At 40.5% G+C, this 20,469-nt stretch overlaps 1 protein-coding gene across 3 annotated transcripts in view; it reads left to right on the forward strand.

Moving 5' to 3' along the window:
• Nucleotides 1–20,469, forward strand: part of LOC109891318 (peroxisome proliferator-activated receptor delta) — a 39,686-nt gene that overhangs the window by 3,277 nt on the left and 15,940 nt on the right. For 2 of the 3 annotated variants that reach the window (XM_031825500.1, XM_031825502.1), the window contains exon 2: nucleotides 17,048–17,525. In XM_031825500.1, coding sequence (XP_031681360.1) covers nucleotides 17,114–17,525 — 412 coding nt within the window. In that variant the 5' untranslated portion in view covers nucleotides 17,048–17,113. The remainder of the gene's footprint in view (nucleotides 1–17,047; nucleotides 17,526–20,469) is intronic. The other variant, XM_031825501.1, reaches the window with a different exon arrangement.

Below are 20,469 nucleotides of genomic sequence, written 5' to 3' on the forward strand. Positions count from 1 at the left end.
CCCACATTATAATTGGATGAGGAAGTGTAAATTCTAACGTGGCTTATTAGCTAGAAAGGTAACTTAAAACACATTTTCACTAAGAGCAGCTGTTTAGCTAGTTAAACAAAGGTTATCCATGTCTTGGCAAAAATGTACTTCCAAGTCAAGAAAGCTTACCAGCAGCCAGCGGCACTTGCCGCCAGGGTTAGAGTCAATTCTATTCAATTCAGGAAGTACACTGAAATTCCAATTGTCTTCAATGCTTTTCAATTCTGAAATTTTTTAACTGAGGTTGACTTTCTGAATTGATATGGAATTGACCCCAACCCATCTTGTCGCCTATTCGTAGGTGCTTTTTCAAAGCCTATGTCCGATTGTGTAATTGGCTCCAATGTATGTAATTTGCTCAATAATAGGAGTTGAGAAAGAGGACATAAAAAAAAAATGTTATCCTCTTTTCTACGTTAGGTATGTAATAAAAAATGTATTGTTGTTGCTAGCAATATTCATAACATTGGGGGGGGGTACATTTGTAAAAATATTTTTTTTTGTGGACCCCCGGTTGAAAACCCTAGCTATAAGCATCTAGCCACGCTTTTCGTGTAAGCAGAATACAATGCTACAGTTGGCATCTTGGCGTCTGTGATGATCATGTTAAATGATTGTGTCCCTTTAAGAGAGCACAAGAGTTATGGACTAAGGGAGAGAGAACCAGAGGAAGAAAGCCAACCTAAAATGTAAGAGTACTGGGCAGAATGTATATAAACGAGCCCAGGGTTCACATATTCCTCACATTGGATTCCCCTTTTATTATTAAGAACCACTACAACACAGGGTCATGTTCTGTTTTTTTTTCTATAAACAAAAGTCCTCCTCTGCCTATCATTTGATCACGTCTTTGGCATTTGGGTAGTCAATGGTAATATATATAATGTACAATGCATTTTCTGTGATTATTGAAGTGAACAACAGCAGTTTTAGTTGTAGTGGCACCACACCCGACTAGAGCTGTGTGGAGGACGCGTTGTGTGGTTTCACACCTCATCGGTCTGACTAAGCAGTTAGTTACCACTGTGTGAAAGGACACAGACTTGTGGGTTGGCTTGGGCATGTCTGCTGATGTTGATTCATTCGTGCTGCAGTGGGAGCTGCAGCAGTCACTTGTTAGTGCCAATTGGTGATTTAGAAATGTCCTTTACAAGTCATTGTAGTTTGTTTATGGTCGGTGTTGTGTGTGTATTTTAGGAGGATGTAGTCAGGGTTGCAAAATTCTAGTAACTTTCTCAAAATTCCCCAGTTTTAAGGAAAGTTTTACCATAATTTTGCAACCCTAGGAGAATGTAATGTCAGGACTATAATGGTCTGTCCATGTTCCTTCTAAGTAATTTGCTTTAAATCCTTATAGAGTAACAGTTGGGCTTTGGGCTATATATTATCTTAAAATGTTGAGGTGTGGAGTAATATTTATACAATGTTCTTTCATTGTTTAGAAAACCAGGAGCAAGGCTACCTGTTGTAGCCATGAGCATAGACCTAGTTGAAGTTTATCGGCTAGTATTTTGTATTTCGCAAGGATGTTGCAAGAACTTCCAAAACGTTTGTGTTTTGTGTGGAAGAAGATTCATCTGTCTACATTGACACTAAGCCTTGTTGCTTATGAAAGAAAAACACTACAGTCACAAAACTCAGTTACTAGGTCTATATCTGCTGCCTTCAGTCAATCATGACTTGGGGTTAAGTTTCCACCCGGGTGAGTTTAGACTTGTCCACCCACACACAACCTGTCATATTGGTTTGCCCTAGTAGAAGCATGTTTGAAAGGGGTCATTTGGTCTCTTATGACTGTGATAATGGAAACCAGTCCATTCATGCTTTCAGTATATGACAGAAACCCGTAACCTAGATTGCAAATGCACCCATATACGTCATGAATATACACTGCTCAAAAAAATAAAGGGAACACTTAAACAACACAATGTAACTCCAAGTCAATCACACTTCTCTGAAATCAAACTGTCCACTTAGGAAGCAACACTGATTGATAATAAATTGCACATGCTGTTGTGCAAATGTACTAGACAACAGGTGGAAATTATAGGCAATTAGCAAGACACCCCCAATAAAGGAGTAGTTCTGCAGGTGGTGACCATAGACCACTTCTCAGTTCCTATGCTTCCTGGCTGATGTTTTGGTCACTTTTGAATGCTGGCGATTCTTTCACTCTAGTGGTAGCATGAGACGGTGTCTACAACCCACACAAGTGGCTCAGGTAGTGCAGCTCATCCAGGATGGCACATCAATGCGAGCTGTGGCAAAAAGGTTTGCTGTGTCTGTCAGCGTAGTGTCCAGAGCATGGAGGCGCTACCAGGAGACAGGCCAGTACATCAGGAGACGTGGAGGAGGGCAACAACCCAGCAGCAGGACCGCTACCTCCGCCTTTGTGCAAGGAGGACCAGGAGGAGCACTGCCAGAGCCCTGCAAAATGACCTCCAGCAGGCCACAAATGTGCATGTGTCTGCTCAAACGGTCAGAAACAGACTCCATGAGGGTGGTATGAGGGCCCGACGTCCACAGGTGGGGGTTGTGCTTACAACCCAACACCGTGCAGGACGTTTGGCATTTGCCAGAGAACACCAAGATTGGCAAATTCGCCACTCTTCACAGATGAAAGCTGTGCTCTTCACAGATGAAAGCAGGTTCACACTGAGCACATGTGACAGACGTGACAGTGTCTGGAGACGCCGTGGAGAACGTTCTGCTGCCTGCAACATCCTCCAGCATGACCGGTTTGGCGGTGGGTCAGTCATGGTGTGGGGTGGCATTTCATTGGGGGGCCGCACAGCCCTCCATGTGCTCGCCAGAGGTAGCCTGACTGCCATTAGGTACCGAGATGAGATCCTCAGACCCCTTGTGAGACCATATGTTGGTGCAGTTGGCCCTGGGTTCCTCCTAATGCAAGACAATGCTAGACCTCATGTGGCTGAAGTGTGTCATCTGGGACATCATGTCTCGCTCCATCCACCAATGCCACGTTGCACCACAGACTGTCCAGAAGTTGGCGGATGCTTTAGTTCAGGTCTGGGAGGAGATCCCTCAGGAGACCATCCGCCACCTCATCAGGAGCATGCCCAGGCGTTGTAGGGAGGTCATACAGGAACGTGGAGGCCACACACACTACTGAGCCTCATTTTGACTTGTTTTAAGGACATTACATCAAAGTTGGATCAGCCTGTAGTGTGGTTTTCACTTTAATTTTGAGTGTCACTCCAAATCCAGACCTCCATGGGTTGATAAATTTGATTTACATTGATAATTTTTGTGTGATTTTGATGTCAGCACATTCAACTATGTAAAGAAAAAAGTATTTAATAAGAATTTTTCATTCATTCTGATCTAGGATGTGTTATTTTAGTGTTCCCTTAATTTTTTTGAGCAGTATAGAATGTGTAGACTTGACTGATGTATAACATTGTGGTGGCATTCATATCTTTGGGGTAAGAGATAGTAAGAACAGGCAGAATTCATCTAGGTCAGTTGAAGAGCTAATAGTTGATGAGCTCCATAGAATCTACCTACGCCATGTTCCCCCCCTTTTAAAAGACTCCCTCTGGTCTTTCACAATGTTTGTTTACCACAGATCTGTGTCGGAGGGGAAAGGTTGTCCCATTCAGTGTGTTTTAGTGGGCACGGAGGGAGGAGCAGCAGTTAATCTGCTCTGTTTCACATGAGAGGAGAGATTGGGGGGGGGGGGGGGGTAGAGAGGAGAGATTGGGGGGGGGGGGGTAGAGAGAAGGGACTGGGGTTGGGAGCATGAGAGGACTCAGGAAATGCACAATTCACAACATCAATCACCCATCAGAGTTCCACAAACAGGGACCAGACAGAGAGAGACCTGTTGGAATACTGGTACAATTAAACCCTACTGCCCTTCCTCGAAGCAATCACAGATCTCTGAGTGCATTATTGGTGAAAGTAATTGGGTGGAATCTTCGCCAATTGATTGGCTCTATTGTAGTGCTGAGTGATTAGTGCTTTGAGGTCGGTTCGATTAGGAAAAACAATCACTTTTACATTTTTATGAATTGCACTATGTATTATGTGGGTTGAATGCTGTAACAACACAAAACAAACAAGTAATACAATTCCCATGATGGTAGTGACTCCATTACTACTTATTAACCATCATTTATTTACATTACTTTACTTTAATCAAATATTTCAGTTGTGTATATTACATTTGTTTTATTTGATGAATTTATCATTTTTTCCCCAAGTCATCTCATCTGTATAGATCTGCTGCCTATGTTGTCTTGACAAAATCACTATTTCAGTAGCACATTGTTCTCTCTTTTACTTAGCAGGTGTAATTTGATAACAAGATGGCTCTGACAGACATGGTCACCCTGTTCCTATCTCCTAGCCAACTTTGCAGTATTTTGTTTCTTTTATTTAAAAAATTCTTACGTTATTTGTTCAGAACATTTATTGCATTATTACCTACAGCTGAAAATAACTTAATGTTACCAAACTCAACTGTTAATCTTTTCCAGTGATGAAGACATGGATGTCTCATGGTATGGTGGGGTATACAAAATTCAAAAGGCACTCGGAACATCTGAGCAATCTTTTTTGCAGGTGCAACAGTTGAACAAGATGAAGGAAAAAGGAAAACGCACACTGCTCTTGATAGTATCACTGATCTTTAATAAGCGTATGTATCGGCCTCACGGCCTTCGTCAGAGCTTTTATGAATAAAAAAAAAATTGGTGGGGTATACAAAATTGGTCAACTTTGAGCACCTGTTATCTTCTGAATGTTTTGGCATATACAAATATGTATGGAAAGTTTTGTTCAACTCAAAAGTGATTGAAATCAAATGGAATGACCCTCCAGCCAATAGATTAGCTCTGGCCCAGCCAAGCCTCTCATTACTGCTTAAGGATCCACCCCTTTCCCCCCCATTTTCGCCTAAAATAACATACCCAAATCTAACTGCCTGTAGCTCAGGCCCTGAAGCAAGGATATGCATATTCTTGGTACCATTTGAAAGGATACACTTTGAAGTTTGTGGAAATGTGAAAGGAATGCAGGAGAATATAACACAATAGATCTGGTAAAAGATGATGGAAAGAAAAAAACAACCGTTCTTTTGTATTTTTTTGTACCATCTTTGAAATGCAAGAGAGCGGCCATAATGTATTATTCCAGCTAGAGGTCGACCGATTAATCGGAATGGCCGATTAATTAGGGCCGATTTCAAGTTTTCATAACAGTCGTAAAAATCTAATTTTGGGCGCCGATTTTGCCGATTTCTTTTTAAATGTATTATTTTAAAAAACTACGTTTTATATACCTTTTATTTAACTAGGCAAGTCAGTTAAGAACACATTCTTATTTTCAATGACGGCCTAGGAACGGTGGGTTAACTGCCTTGTTCAGGGGCAGATCGACAGATTTTCACCGTGTCAGCTCGGGGGATCCAATCTTGCAACCGTACAGTTAACTAGTCCAACGCTCTAACCACCTGCCTCACATTGCACTCCATGAGGAGCCTGCCTGTTATGCGAATGCAGTAGAAGCCAAGGTAAGTTGCTAGCTAGCATGAAACTTATCTTATAAAAAACAATCAATCAAACATAATCACTAGTTATAACTACACATGGTTGATGATATTACTCGTTTATCTAGCGTGCCCTGCATTGCATATAATCGATGCGGTGCGTATCGTTGCTCCAACGTGTACCTAACCATAAACATCAATGCCTTTCTTAAAATAAATACACAAAGTATATATTTTTAAACCTGCATATTTAGCTAAAAGAAATCCAGGTTAGCAGGCAATATTAACCAGGTGAAATTGTGTCATTTCTCTTGCGTTCATTGCACGCAGAGTCAGGGTATATGCAACAGTTTGGGCAGCCTGGCTCATTGCGAGCTAATTTGCCAGAATTTTATGTAATTATGACATAACATTGAAGGTTGTGCAATGTAACAAGAATATTTAGACTTAAGGATGCCACCCGTTAGATAAAATACCGAACGGTTCCGTATTTCACTGAAATAATAAATGTTTTGTTTTCGAAATTATAGTTTCTAGATTCGACCATATTAATGACCTACGGCTCGTATTTCTGTGTGTTATTAGGTTATAATTAAGTCTATGATTTGATAGAGCAGTCTGACTGAGCGATGGTAGGCAGCAGCAGGCTCGTAAGCATTCATTCAAACAGCACTTTCGTGCACTTTCGTGCGCCAGCAGCTCTTCGCAAGCACAGCGCTGTTTATGACTTCAAGCCTATCAGCCTGATGGCTGGTGTAACCGATGTGAAATGGCTAGCTAGTTAGCTGGGTGTGCACTAATAGCGTTTCAAACGTCCCTCGCTCTGAGACTTGGAGTAGTTATTCCCCTTGCTCTGCAAGGGCCGCGGCTTTTGTTGACAGATGGGTAACGCTGCTTCGAGTGTGGCTGTTGTCGATGTGTTCCTCGTTCGAGCCCAGGTAGGGGCGAGGAGAGGGACCGAAACTATTCTGTTACACTGGCAATACTATAGTGCCTATAAGAACATCCAATAGTCAAAGGTATATGAAATACAAATGGTATAGAGAGAAATAGTCCTATAAATACTATATTAACTACAACCTAAAACCTCTTACCTTGGAACATTGAAGACTCATGTTAAAAGGAACCACCAACTTTCATATGTTCTCATGTTCTGAGCAAGGAACTCAAACGTTAGCTTTTTTACATGGCACATATTGCACTTTTACTTCTCCAACACTGTTTTTGCATTATTTAAACCAAATTGAACATGTTTCATTATTTATTTGTGGCTAAATACATTTTTATTGATGTATTATATTAAGTTAAAATAAGTGTTCATTCAATATTGTTGTAATTGTCGTTATTACAAACAAAAACAAAACAAATCGGCCGATTAATCGGTATCGGCTTTTTTGGTCCTCCAATAATCGGTATTGGCGTTGAAAAATCTTAATCGGTCAACCTCTAATTCCATCCCAGGTGCAATTGAGATTTTGGCCACTAGATGGCAACCGTCTTTGTGCAAAGTTGTAGACTGATCCAATGAACCATTGCATTTCTGTTCAAAATTGTGTCAAGACTGCCCAAATGTGCCTTTTGTTTATTAATAACTTTTCATGTTCAAAATGGTACACTCTCCTCAAACAATAGCATGGTATTCTTTCACTGTAATAGCTACTGTAAATTGGACAGTGCAGTTAGATTAACAAGAACTTCTGACTCTGGATGACAACACAATGATATTCGTTTCCAACATATTAGAGCGGTTTTCCTAAAGAATTTAAGTCCGCTTCCTGTTTTTTTCCCTTGCCACGATACTGACGAGTGTCGTGATACTGGAATCATTCTGGCCCATCACCGTTATGTATCGGAGTTCTGCCAGTGGGCTTTGTTTCGCTTACAGGGTGTCCGGAAATTGAGAATTGATGACGTAACTAGTTTGAATGCAGAATAGGTTATTGGACTCCTCCACACTTGGGTCAATGAGTTCTAAGGTTTTTAAAAGTGAAAAAGGGAAAAAAATATATTTTTAAACACTTTATGTTCCCTTGAGTGTTACCTATGCACTTTCAGAATTTGTCGCAAAAAAAATATTAGTTTTTTTTTAATGCGATTTATTAAATTGACCTAAAAAATATATATATTTTAAGTCATTCGGTGCGACCATGAGTATTAAAAAATAAAAGCTTTTCAGACCGATATTTCAAGCAAAGAGTAGAATATTAATATGCATGGTCTCAAATATTAAACATTTTAAGAAGTTATAAGTTTGTTTTTTTCACTTGACGAACCCTCATTTTGAATGACCGTCAACTACAACTTCTGTTAGATAAATGAAAAGCATAAAATTTTACAGAAATGCATTTATCTCTAATAGACTGAGCTTCTCTCTGCATTTTGAGACAATAACATAATTGAATTTTTTTTTTTTTAACATTAACACTGATTGTACCGAATGATCATTCCTGGTCGCATTACTACTTTGTTATGGTCAAATTTTTGGGGGCAGATCTCACTCTTTCCCTCTTAATCAAACACACACACACACACACATTAAGAGTAAACATGGTTTCTTATTCAACAACAATGAAGCCATTAATGCTTAATAAAATACCAAAAATGTGACTCGAATGATTATCACGCAGAAACATTTCATCAAGTTCATGACAATGAACTTCTAAAAACAAGATTAAATTGATGCATTATGATCAATGTTAAAACAGTGTTAAGAATCATTGTAATAATAAATTAATAATAGTTAATGAAATACAAGAATTCAACCTTCAAACATTAAAATATAAAATACAGTGTTTTTCTACATTACAATGTTGAGAAAGTTAAATGTTTCTTTCATTGCGTGGACAAGTTTTTCTGATCCTAATATTAAAACATAAATTTATGTGATTTAAGTTTCTACAGAACATTGCAAGATAAAAATTGAGAGTTAAGTTTAATTTTTTATTTCACCTTTATTTAACCAGGTAGGTTAGTTGAGAACAAGTTCTCATTTGTAACTGCGACCTGGCCAAGATAAAGCAAAGCAGTGTGACACAGACAACAACACAGAGTTAGACAATAAACAAGCCAATGACACAGTAGAAAAAATAAAGTCTATAGACAGTGTGTGCAAAAGGCATGTGGAGGTAGGCAATAAATAGGTGATAGGAGCGAATAATTACAATTTAGCAGATTACACTGGAGTGATAAATGAGCAGATGATGATGTGCAAGTAGAGATACTGGTGTGCAAAAGAGCAGAAAAGTAAATCAAATAAAAACAGTATGGGGATGAGAGAGGTAGATTGGGTGGGCTAATTACAGATGGACTATGTACAGCTGCAGCGATCGGTTAGCTGCTCAGATGATGTTTAAAGTTGGTGAGGAACAGCAAGATTGTGCAAACAATTCATGGGATTCAAACATTGAACACAAAGAAATTATCACTTTGTAGCAAAAGTTGTAACACAAACTCATTGAAGTTGACAATCAAACTTGCATTCTTAGAACAGTGTTTTTGATGTTGTTTAACTAGTGTGACAAGAAAGCAGCCCAGTTTGTGTCAGATAACCGAGATGCTCTTGCGCTGAAGGGCTTGGGCTCACTGATCATTGACTTCACATCTCTCTCATAGTAGAAGGCTATGTCTGGCACATAGGGCCAGACAAAAACATTCCTCACTCCATGCTGCTGCATACAAGTGATCTGCACTTTCTCCCCAATCACCTTCAGTACCTGGCCTACAAAGGGGTGGTCTTTGTAGCTGACAATGACAAAACTGCCTAGATTTTCAGCAAGTGTTGACTTGGTTAAAGCTTCATCTTGCTGTTCCTCAGTAATGGTGTTCTCCTGATGGTGTTCTTCATTGAAGTTCACTTCCACAGCACTGAAACAGGTGTTGCAGATGTTTGGTCTGCTACAGAAGGAAGACACTTCAGTGTTTTATTTTCCCTGACACTGTGGAGGTGACCTGGTGCAACTTCATGGTTCCTTTGACTCCAGCAAAGTTGTTTGGCACAGCTTCATTGTGCTTTGTGACATCTGTAATCCAAAAGAACTTGATGCTCGATCCACTCTTCGAGTAGTTCGAATAACTCCTTGCTAATCTGCACATCCTCCCCCGTTGCATGTGTTTGTCTGCACAATGTGTCACAGCCCCACCCATACCATCTGGTGCCCCCTTCCCGTAACCCTTTTCAGAGAAGTTCCAGGGGATTTGTTTGAATTCGTAAATATATGGCTGAGTGTTCTTCTTGTTTCTGTATTGGGTGACGGGACCATCACTCTTCATGTGGAATGTCGTGATTTGTGGATTCTGTTCTTGACATCTCTTAGGACAGGCTCCAGGTGAGCCCATACTGCTCTCTCATCATGTCTAAGGGAGTCAAATATGGTGGCGTAGGACTGGGTTTCCTCTGATGTGTACACAACACTTGTATAGATCGTAGCCTGCTGTCTACTCCCCCCAAAGTGGAATGCCTGAATTTCTGTGGCCAATTTGCAGAGTCACTCCTAATTATCCTTTTGGTTACACCGTATGACTTTTCTCACAAACATGTTTTAGAGGCAACTGCTTATGGACGCATGTGAACACTTCACTTTAACATTAAGTATGTATCTTGAGTATCGAAATAAAATATAAGCTTTTCAGATAATTTAACATTTTATTTTGTTTTTAGCGGTCGCACCGAATGATCAGATTTTTTGGCTGACACCTGACAGGAAGTGGAAATGTAAATTTATCAAAGATTTACGAAAGACTTTCTAACCTTTTCTTAACCAAAGGTTATCTCACAGGCATCTTCGTGATGTCGCATCCTGTCACATGAGTACCATCATGTGATTTGATCCAAAATAGCGACTTAATGTCGGTCATGAAGGCTGTTTATCCAGACATAAGTAGTTCAAACCTTTCTGCCTAAACTGTCTTACCCATACAGACGTATAGTGTAATAGATCCTTAAAAATCATGCCAATTGTTTGACAGTTTTGTTATGATTTGAGATGTCACTTTTTTAACCTTTAGATCACTGAAAGTGACCTTTTCCCCCCCTCACATTTAACCATGAAATATTTTAGGACGATAGTTACATACTATCAAAATAAAGTCGCCCACTCCATGTCTAAGGATGTCCTCTCTAAAAACATTGACCCCTAGTGGTCTGATTATTGACTTTGATCTCATGCCCTTCTTATGAACACATTTTTCCTTTTATAAACAAGTCTTATAAATGTATATTTTCTTTCTACATCTTATTAGCATACACATATGCCCCCTCTTAATGATGCTCATTATACATTAAGGTTGAACCAAAATATTACGTAACAAATATGAAAGGAAATATGAAATTATTATGTGAATTTGAATGAAACAATAATGTATGGTCAAATCAAATCACATTTTATTTGTCACATACACATGGTTAGCAGATGTTAATGCGAGTGTAGCGAAATGCTTGTGCTTCTAGTTCCGACAATGCAGTAATAACCAACAAGTAATCTAACTAACAATTCCAAAACTACTGTCTTATACACACAAGTGTAAGGGGATAAAGAATATGTACATAAAGATATATGAATAAGTGATGGTACAGAGCGGCATAGGCAAGATACAGTAGATGGTATCGAGTACAGTATATACATATGAGATGAGTATGTAAACAAAGTGGCATAGTTAGTGGCTAGTGATACATGTATTACATAAAGATGCAGTAGATGATATAGAGTACAGTGTATACATATGAGATGAATAATGTAGGGTATGTAAACATTATATTAGGTAGCATTGTTTAAAGTGGCTAGTGATATATTTTACATTTCCCATCAATTCCCATTATTAAAGTGGCTGGAGTTGAGTCAGTGTGTTGGCAGCAGCCACTCAATGTTAGTGGTGGCTGTTTAACAGTCTGATGGCCTTGAGATAGAAGCTGTTTTTCAGTCTCTCGGTCCCAGCTTTGATGCACCTGTACTGACCTCGCCTTCTGGATGATAGCGGGGTGAACAGGCAGTTGATGCTAATATGATGTACAATATTCCATTATGTTTCTATAAGATATCAATAGCGTAATATATTTAAAATGCCATATACAATTTTTTTAACAGTTTCGCTAGTTAATTTATAATTAACTTAATCATTATGACACACCCCTCACTATTGTCATTGGTTTCACTAATGGCACAGTTGGTCTACATAACCTGGTTCAAGTATTCATGACATTACCCTGAGGATGTGATGCTGAAACGTTGGTAAATACCCATCCACAACATGGTCTACAGACATCTAGAGGGTGCCAAATCCCATGTCAGGGTTTTGTTTGTTGACTTTTCTTCTGCCTTCAACACAAGCCAGCCTTACATTCTGGCACAGGGACTCATTCTGGACTTCTCCTTAGATGGGGGGGCTGGTTTTGTGGTTGTTGGACATCCTGAGCCAACGGTCACAGCGGGTCAAAATGGGCCCCCACGTGTCGGACAAACGCAACACCAACAAAGGCTCTCCTCAGGGATGTGTTGTACTAGTTCCCATCCTGACAGACACCTTAAGTTCGCTGATGACACTGCCTTGATCAGCCTGTTGCATGATGACGAGGAGCATCATGGCCCAGTCCTAGATGACTTTGTAGAGTGGTGTGACGAATCACACTTGGTCCTCAATACCAATAAGACCAAAGAGACGTGCATAGACTTCAGGAAGCATACAACACCTACCTCTGCAACATCAACCAGAGGTTAGAATATAGAGATTGCAGAGGTATAAAAATATCTAGGTGTCCTCTTGGACAATAAGCTTCTTTGGAGTTAATGTACAGATCTGATCTACAAAAAGAGTCCATTGTAATTGTACTATACTGACTCTGTTTTACAATTCTTTCATTGAGTGTTTAACTGTTTGTTGGTTTGGCAATTCCACTGTCAGCCAGAGAAATATGCTGAGAAGGATCTTCACCACAGCAAGCAAGGTACTTGGAGTCAAGGCCTGGATGAGATCTTTAAGGTCAGGGCCCTCCGCAAGGCTCACAAAATCCTTTTAGACCCAAGCCCCCGTTGTACCTGGACTTTGAACTTCTCCCCTCTGGGCGCAGGTATAGGGCACTGAGGCTATCCGGAACATATCCCAATCCACGTGATCAAAGCAATCTTGAAGCGTGGCACCCGATTGGTCGGACCAGCGTTGAACAGACCTGAGCACGGGCGTTTCCTGTTTTAGTTTCTGTCTATATGCAGGGAGCAACAAAATGGAGTCGTGGTCAGATTTTCCGAAAGGAGGGCAGGGGGAGGGCTTTGTATGCATTGTGGAAGTTAGGGAGCCTTGTTTTCAGATTAGCTTTGTTTAAACAATAAATGCAGCCTCAGGATATATGGTTTCCAGTTTACATAGAGTCCAGTGAAGTTCTTTCAGGGCCGTTGAGATGTCTGCTTGGGGGGGATATACACTGCTGTGATTTACAATTGAAGAGAATTCTCTTGGTAGATAATGTTGTCGGCATTTGATTGTAAGGAATTCTTGGTCAGGTGACCAAAAGGACTTGAGTTCCTGTATGTTGTTATGATTACACCACAAATCATTAATCATAAGGCATACACCCCCGTCCTTCTTCTTACTAGAGAGATGTTTGTTTCTGTTGGTGCGATGCGTGAAGAAACCGGGTGGCTGTACCGACTCTGATAACATATCCTGAGTGAGCCATGTTTCCGTGATACAGAGAATGTTACAATCTCTGACGTCTCTCTGGAAGGCAACCCTTGCTCGAATCTGGTCTACCTTGTTGTCAAGAGACTGGACATTGGCGAGTAGTATACTCATGAGAGATGTGCTCCGTCTGCCCCTTCTGCGGCGCCTTTGTTTTGGGTCGGCTACTGGGATTAAATCCATTGTCCCGGGTGGTGGTCCAAACAGAGGATCCGCTTCGGGAAAGTCGTATTCCTGGTTGTAATGTTGGTAAAGTTGACGTTGCTCTTATATCCAATAGTTCTTCCCGGCTGTATGTAATAAGACTTATGATTTCCTGGGGTAACAATGTAAGAAATAATACATAGGAAACTATGCAGTATTTTATTTTTCTAAGAATGCGACGTGACCATCCTCTGTCGATGCTGCTTGGTTTCCTCAAGCATGGTGGTGGCTGCATCATGTTATGGGTATGCTAGTCATCGCCATGAAAAAATTTAATGAACTTAAGTACAGGCAAAATCCTAGAGGAAACCTGGTTCAGTCTGCTTTCCAACTGACACTCGAGGACAAATTCACCTTTCACCAACACAATGACTTAAAACACAAGGACGAATATTACCAAGATGACATTGAATGTTCCTGAGTGGCCGAGTTAGTTTAGACTTAAATCGGCTTGAAAATCTATGGCAAGACTTTAAAATGGTTGTCTATCGATGATCAACAATCAACTTGATAAAGCTTGAAGAATAAAAAATAAATAAATAATTGATTCTAACATGTATTGACTCAGGGGTGTGAATACTTACGTAAATAATATATTTCTGTTTTAATTTTCAATTTAGCAAACATTTTTAAAAACATGTTTTCACTTTGTCATTTTGTGGGAAAGGTGATACCTACAGTTGATGTCGGCAGTTTACATACACCTTAGCCAAATACATTTTAAACTATTTTTTTCACAATTCCTGACATTTAATCCTAGTAAAAATTACCTTAGGTCAGTTAGGATCACCACTTTATTTTAAGAATGTCAGAATAATAGTAGAGTGATTTTATTTCATATTTTATTTATTTCAAGTTTACATACACTCAATTAGTATTTGGTAGCATTGCCTTTAAATTGTGTAACTTGGGTCAAGTGTTTTGGGTAGCCTTCCACAAGCTTCCCACAATAAGTTGGGTTAATTTTGGCCCATTCCCCCTACAGAGCTGGTGTAACTGATTCAGATTTGTAGGCCTCCTTGCTCGCACACCCTTTTTCAGTTCTGCCCAGAAATGCTCTATAGGATTGAGGTCATGGCTTTGTGATGGCCACTCCAATACTTTGACTTTATTGTCCTTAAGCCATTTTGCCACAACTTTGGAAGTATGTTTGGGGCATTGTCCTTTTGGAAGACCCATTTGCGACCAAGCTTTAAATTCCTGACTAATGTCTTGATGTTGCTTCCACATATCCGCATAATTTTCCTGCCTCATTAGGCCATCCATTTTGTGAAGTGCACCAGTTCCTCCTGCAGCAAAGCACCCCCACAACATGAAACTGCCACCCCTGTGCTTCACAATTGGGATGGTGTTCTTCGGCTTGCAAGCATCCCCATTTTTCCTCCAAACATAACGATGGTCATTATGGCAAAATAGTTATATTTTTGTTTCATCAGATCAGAGGACATTTCTCCAAAGAGTATGATCTTTGTCCCCATGTGCAGTTGCAAACCTGGCTCAGAACATGTCTCCTTCCTGAGTGGTATGATGGCTGCGTGGTCCCATACTTGCGTACTATTGTTTGTACAGTTGAACGTGGTACCTTCAGGCGTTTGGAAATTGCTCCCAAGGATGAACCAGACTTGTGGAGATCTACAATTGTTTTTCTGAGATCTTGGCTGATTTCTTTAGATTTTCCCATGATGTCAAGCAAAGAGGCACTGAGTTTGAAGGTAGGCCTTGAAATACATCCACATGTACACCTCCAATTGACTCAAATGGTGTCAATTAGCCTATCAGAAGCTTCTAAAGCCATGACATCAATTTCTGGAATTTTCCGAAGCTGTTTAAAGCACAGTCAACTTGGTGTATGTAAACTTCTAACCCACTGGAATTGTGATACAGTGAATTATAAGTTAAATCTGCCTGTAAACAATTGTTGTAAAATTGACTTGTGTCATGCACAAAGTAGATGTCCTATTCCACTTGCCAAAACTATAGTTTGTTAACAATACATTTGTGGAGGGGTTGAAAAACAGGTTTTAATGACTCCAACCTAAGTGTATGTAAACTTCCGCCTTCAACTGTAGTCAGTCGCACAACTGAATGCATTCAACTGAAATGTCTACCCCGTTTAACCGAACGCCTCTGAATCAGAGCGGTGCGGGGGGGGCTGCCTTAATCGACATCCACACCATGTGCAAAAGGGTAACAGTTGTTGTTGTTGGGGGTGATTCAAACCAGCAACCTTTCGGTTACTGGCCCAGCGCTTTTAACTGCTGCATTCAGGCTGTAATGCAACAAATGTAATGCAACAAAATGTGTCAAGGGGTATGAATACTTTCTGAAGGCACTATCTCCTAATAATATTGCATGTTTGATGACTTGTGATTGGATGACAACAAGCTACATGCGCCACTCTCATGGAAAGCAAGAGCACCAGCTGCATAAATGATAAAACATTTCTCTCTCTGCAGGAAGCGCAATGTAGACCATCTACATTGTGAATTCACGTGGAATCTTTCTTATTTTAACTTAACGGCTTTAAACTGTATAACTGATCAATGCAGGTTATTTAATGGTAAACAAAATCAAATCCTATGAAATTACGTCAACACATACTGGAGGAGTTACTGGCAAGTGGCTAGCTTAACTAACGAACCAGGTACATCGGTCGCGGCGCGCATGACCAGAATGGCACATCGATGAACTGCAAAAGGCACATCCCATTTCTGTTAGAAAATTGTTCTGTTCATATGAACCCTATTTCCACTTGGCAAATGCACACACACACTCACTCACCCACATGAACAGCGACCCAAGGCCAGTGGGGGAAAGTCCATGGCTGTTCAGCAGGAAGTACGGAATGTGGGAAAAGGTCAGTGGTGCTAGCTGATCCGCAGAGCGTCCCTACACACACACACAAACCGAGAGCGTCTTCAGCTCAGGGCTCTCCCGTCCCAACAACAAGAGTCTGTTGAAAAACACCAGCCTTGCCTGCCCCAGTGCTCACATGTGCTGGGGCTTGGAGGCTAGCCCACTCACTATGTGTGCATGTGTTTCTCTCTGAACAACAAGGCCTACACATTAATGCCAATGGGTTAGCTTATTGTTTCTCTCGCTACTCTTTTTATCTCTCCCTTTTTCTATCTTCTCTCTGTTAGTGATTAGTTGATAGAATTTCAGTGATTTAGATTAATTTCTTAACAGCTGGCTCTCCTCAGCAACAAAATAACTCCAGGCCTGCATCATAAACCTCTAACCTGGCCCATATGCTATGTTTCTATGGGGAGGCTGTTTCTGTCTCTCTGGGTTGGAGGGGTGCTGGTTAAGGCTTGCTCAGCTGCAGAGGGATCTGTTGAATGAGACCAGATCAAAGTCTCTGTTATTACAAGTGTTTCCAGAAGAGACTGCCGGTTCCATGTTCAAGCCTTTCATTGTCTCTCAATGTGTTGTTTTAACTGGGAAGAAGTGTTTCATGGATCTGATTGGATGTCTAACTTTGTAAAAGACATTTAGATTGAACAGTCACTGTATTCTGTGATAGCAGCTCTGATTGGCTGCAACCCTATCCTCATGACACACTACCGATTTGGGAATAAATAATTCCTCTGTAAAAGATCTGTACTAACTGGCTGTTCCCCTCCTCCCCAGCAGGGCGGCGATGGTGTTGCCATGACCGAGGGCGGCTGAGAGTCAGGGGAGAAGCTACGCAGCACCATGGAGGGCACCAGGGCCGCCGTCTTAGCGCCGGTCAAAAGAAAAGCCCCTCGACGGGATCGGAGGCGGCGTGTCGGGGTTTTGGTAAGGAAAGGGGGAGTCTGCCAGAACGGGACCACCTCCCCACATGGGGAGTACACCTCGGACGGAGTGATGGGGCTGGAGTCCTCCTTGGAGGGGCTGAAACCATCCCTGCTGTCGAAGGGGCTGAGAGAGAGAGGGGGGAAGAAGGAGGGTGCGCGAGGAGCAGAGGTGTCACCTGAGAGGGAGGAGGGCCTTGGCTCCTGGGACATGAAGTCTCATGACGAAGAGGTTGTGCAGCAGGAGCAAGAGGATCAGCAGGAGAAGGGGAGTAGTAACAGCCACAGCACCTCCAATACGGACAGCCCTGCCCTCTCCAGTAGCTGCACAGGTGAGACACACACACTCACAAGGTTCAAATATTATTTCAAGTTTCTCAATGACTTTCACACACATTTCATAGAAAGTATTCAGATATTTATTATTTGAATATTGGCATGTATTTGAAAATACAAAAATACACTTACTCAAATACACTCCCATCTCCATGGTATTTGAAAATAATATTTGAAATATGTATTTGAAAATACTTTAGAATAGTAGGCTATTTATAGGAAATTATTTAAATACTTTCAAATACTTCCAATTAGGGCTGTGACGCTCCTGGAATGTTGTATTACGGTTATTGGCCAGCCGCATGACCACAGTCACCGTTATAATCGTCGGAATGTTTTTTAAATTATTATTATTTTTTAGATTCACAGTTCCCCTTCTCCTCTGCTCCTGACTGCATGTGCTGCTGCTGCTGCTGCTGCTGCAGGGAGGGGAGGTGTTGCCCAGGCTTGTTTACTACAACACCTTGCTTGTTTCCGCGAGGAGCAACAAAGTTCCATCACATTCTAAAGAGTCCATGTTACTGCTGAAACGGACTCAAGCGTGCAAATGCCAGGTCCTTCCATCTTCAGTTAGCTGGTCGTTCCACACAACAACAAACGGTTGTGATGTTTTTGGTGTGTTTTATATGGTATTTATACAGTATTTGTGCCAGCCCTACTTCCAATAGAAGTAGTTGATTCAGGCCACATTATTTGAAAATACTCAAATAGACAGAAAAAATTGTTGATGATTGGTGAGATGTGGCCCACCTTGTGTGCTACATCTGTTTTGATTGTGGTTGTTCCTGTAGCATAAACACAGCATCACCTTTTACTCTATTTATTCTCACAAAGTAAAGTCCCTGTGATGTTTACCTTTAGACATAGCGCCTATAACCCAGTCCCCTCGTTGACTTGAGAGAACTCTGTGTTCCAATCTAGTAGAGGTCGACCAATTTATGATTTTTCAACGCCGATACCGATTTAATGGAGGACCCAAAAAAAAGCTGATACCCATTTAATCGTCCGATTTTAAAAATAAATAAAAAATGTATTTTTTGGTAATAATGACAATTACAACAATACTGAATGAACACTTATTTTAACTTAATATAATACATCAATAAAATCAATTTAGACTCAAATAAATAATTAAACATGTTCAATTTGGTTTAAATAATGCAAAAACAAAGTGTTGGAGAAGAAAGTACAAGTGCAATATGTGCCATGTAAAAACACCTAACGTTTAAGTTCCTTGCTCAGAACATGAGAACATGAAAGCTGGTGGTTCCTTTTAACATGAGTCTTCAATATTCCCAGGTAAGAAGTTATAGGTTGTAGTTATTATAGGAATTATAAGACTATTTTATTATATATATATTTTTAAAAATCTTTATTTAACTAGGCAAGTCAGTTAAGAACAAATTCTTATTTTCAATGACTGCCTAGGAACAGTGGGTTAACTGCCTGTTCAGGGGCAGAACTACAGATTTGTACCTTGTCAGCTTGGGGATCTGAACTTGCCTTTCAGTTACTAGCCACTAGGCTACCCTGCCACCCCAAAATACTTTAAAGTACTTTTAATTTTATATTTGACAACTTTTACTTCTACTTCACTATATTCCTAAAGAAAATAATGTAATGTTTACTCCATATGTTTTCCCTGACACCCAAAAGTACTCATTACATTTTGAATGCTTACCAGGACAGGAAAATGGTCCAATTCACTCACTTATCAAGACAATGTCCCTGGTCATCCCTACTGCCTCTGATCTGGCAGACTTACTAAACACAAATGCATTGTTTGTCATTAAACACAAATGCTTTGTTTGTAAATTATGTGTTGGAGTGGCTACACGTCAAATAAAAAAAGAAAGTACAATTGTGCTGTCTGGTTTGCTTGATGTAAGGAATTTGAAATTATTAATACTTTTACTTACATTTTAGAAATTCCATTTACTTTTGATACTTAATTTGAAGTATTTTTAAAACCAAATACTTTTCGACTTTTACTCAAGTAGTATTTTACTGCGTGACTTTTACTTGAGTCATTTTCTATTAAGGTATCTTTTACTCAAGTATGAAAATTCAGTACTTTTTCCACCACTGACAATTTGTGCACATTTATGTTCCATAACGTCATTGTGTGAATTGTTTGTTTGATTGTTAGTGTCTATCTATTACCCATTACATACACTACATGGCCAGAACTATGTGGACACGCCTTCAAATGAGTGGATTCGGCTATTTCAGCCACACTCGTTTCTGACAAGTGTATAAAATCGTCAAGTCAGTTCATCAAATTCCTTCCCTGCTAGAGCTGCCCCTGACAACTGTAAGTGGCGTTATTGTGAAGTGGAAACGTCTAGGAGCAACAACGGCTCAGCTGTGAAGTGGTAGGCCTCACAGAACGGGGCCGTCGAGTGCTGAAGCATGTAGCGCATAAAACATTGTCTGTCCTCGGTTGCAACACTCACTACGAGTTCCAAACTGCCTCAGGAAGCAACGTCAGCACAATAACTGTTTGCCGGGAGCTTCATGAAATGGGTTTCCATGGCCAAGCAGGCGCACACAAACCTAAGATCGCCATGCACAATGCCAAGCGTCAGCTGAAGTGGTGTAAAGCTTGCCGCTATTGGACTCTGGAGCAGTGGAAATTCATTCTTTGGAGTGATAAATGGCGTTTTACCATCTGGCAGTCTGACAGACGAATCTGGGTTTCAAATCTAACTTTATTTGTCACATGCGCCGAATACAACGTGTAGATATTACTGTGAAATGCTTACTTACAAACCCTTAACCAACAGTGCAGTTCAAGAAAGAGAATAATAAACCAAATAAACCTAAAGTAAAAAATAACACAATAATGAGGCTATATACAGGGTGTACCGGTACTGAGTCAATGTGTGGGGGTACAGGTTAGTCGAGCTCTTTTAAACATGTAGGTAGGGGTGAAGTGAC

This window comes from Oncorhynchus kisutch, linkage group LG5, assembly GCF_002021735.2.
Source record: "Oncorhynchus kisutch isolate 150728-3 linkage group LG5, Okis_V2, whole genome shotgun sequence".
NCBI lineage: Eukaryota > Metazoa > Chordata > Actinopteri > Salmoniformes > Salmonidae > Oncorhynchus > Oncorhynchus kisutch.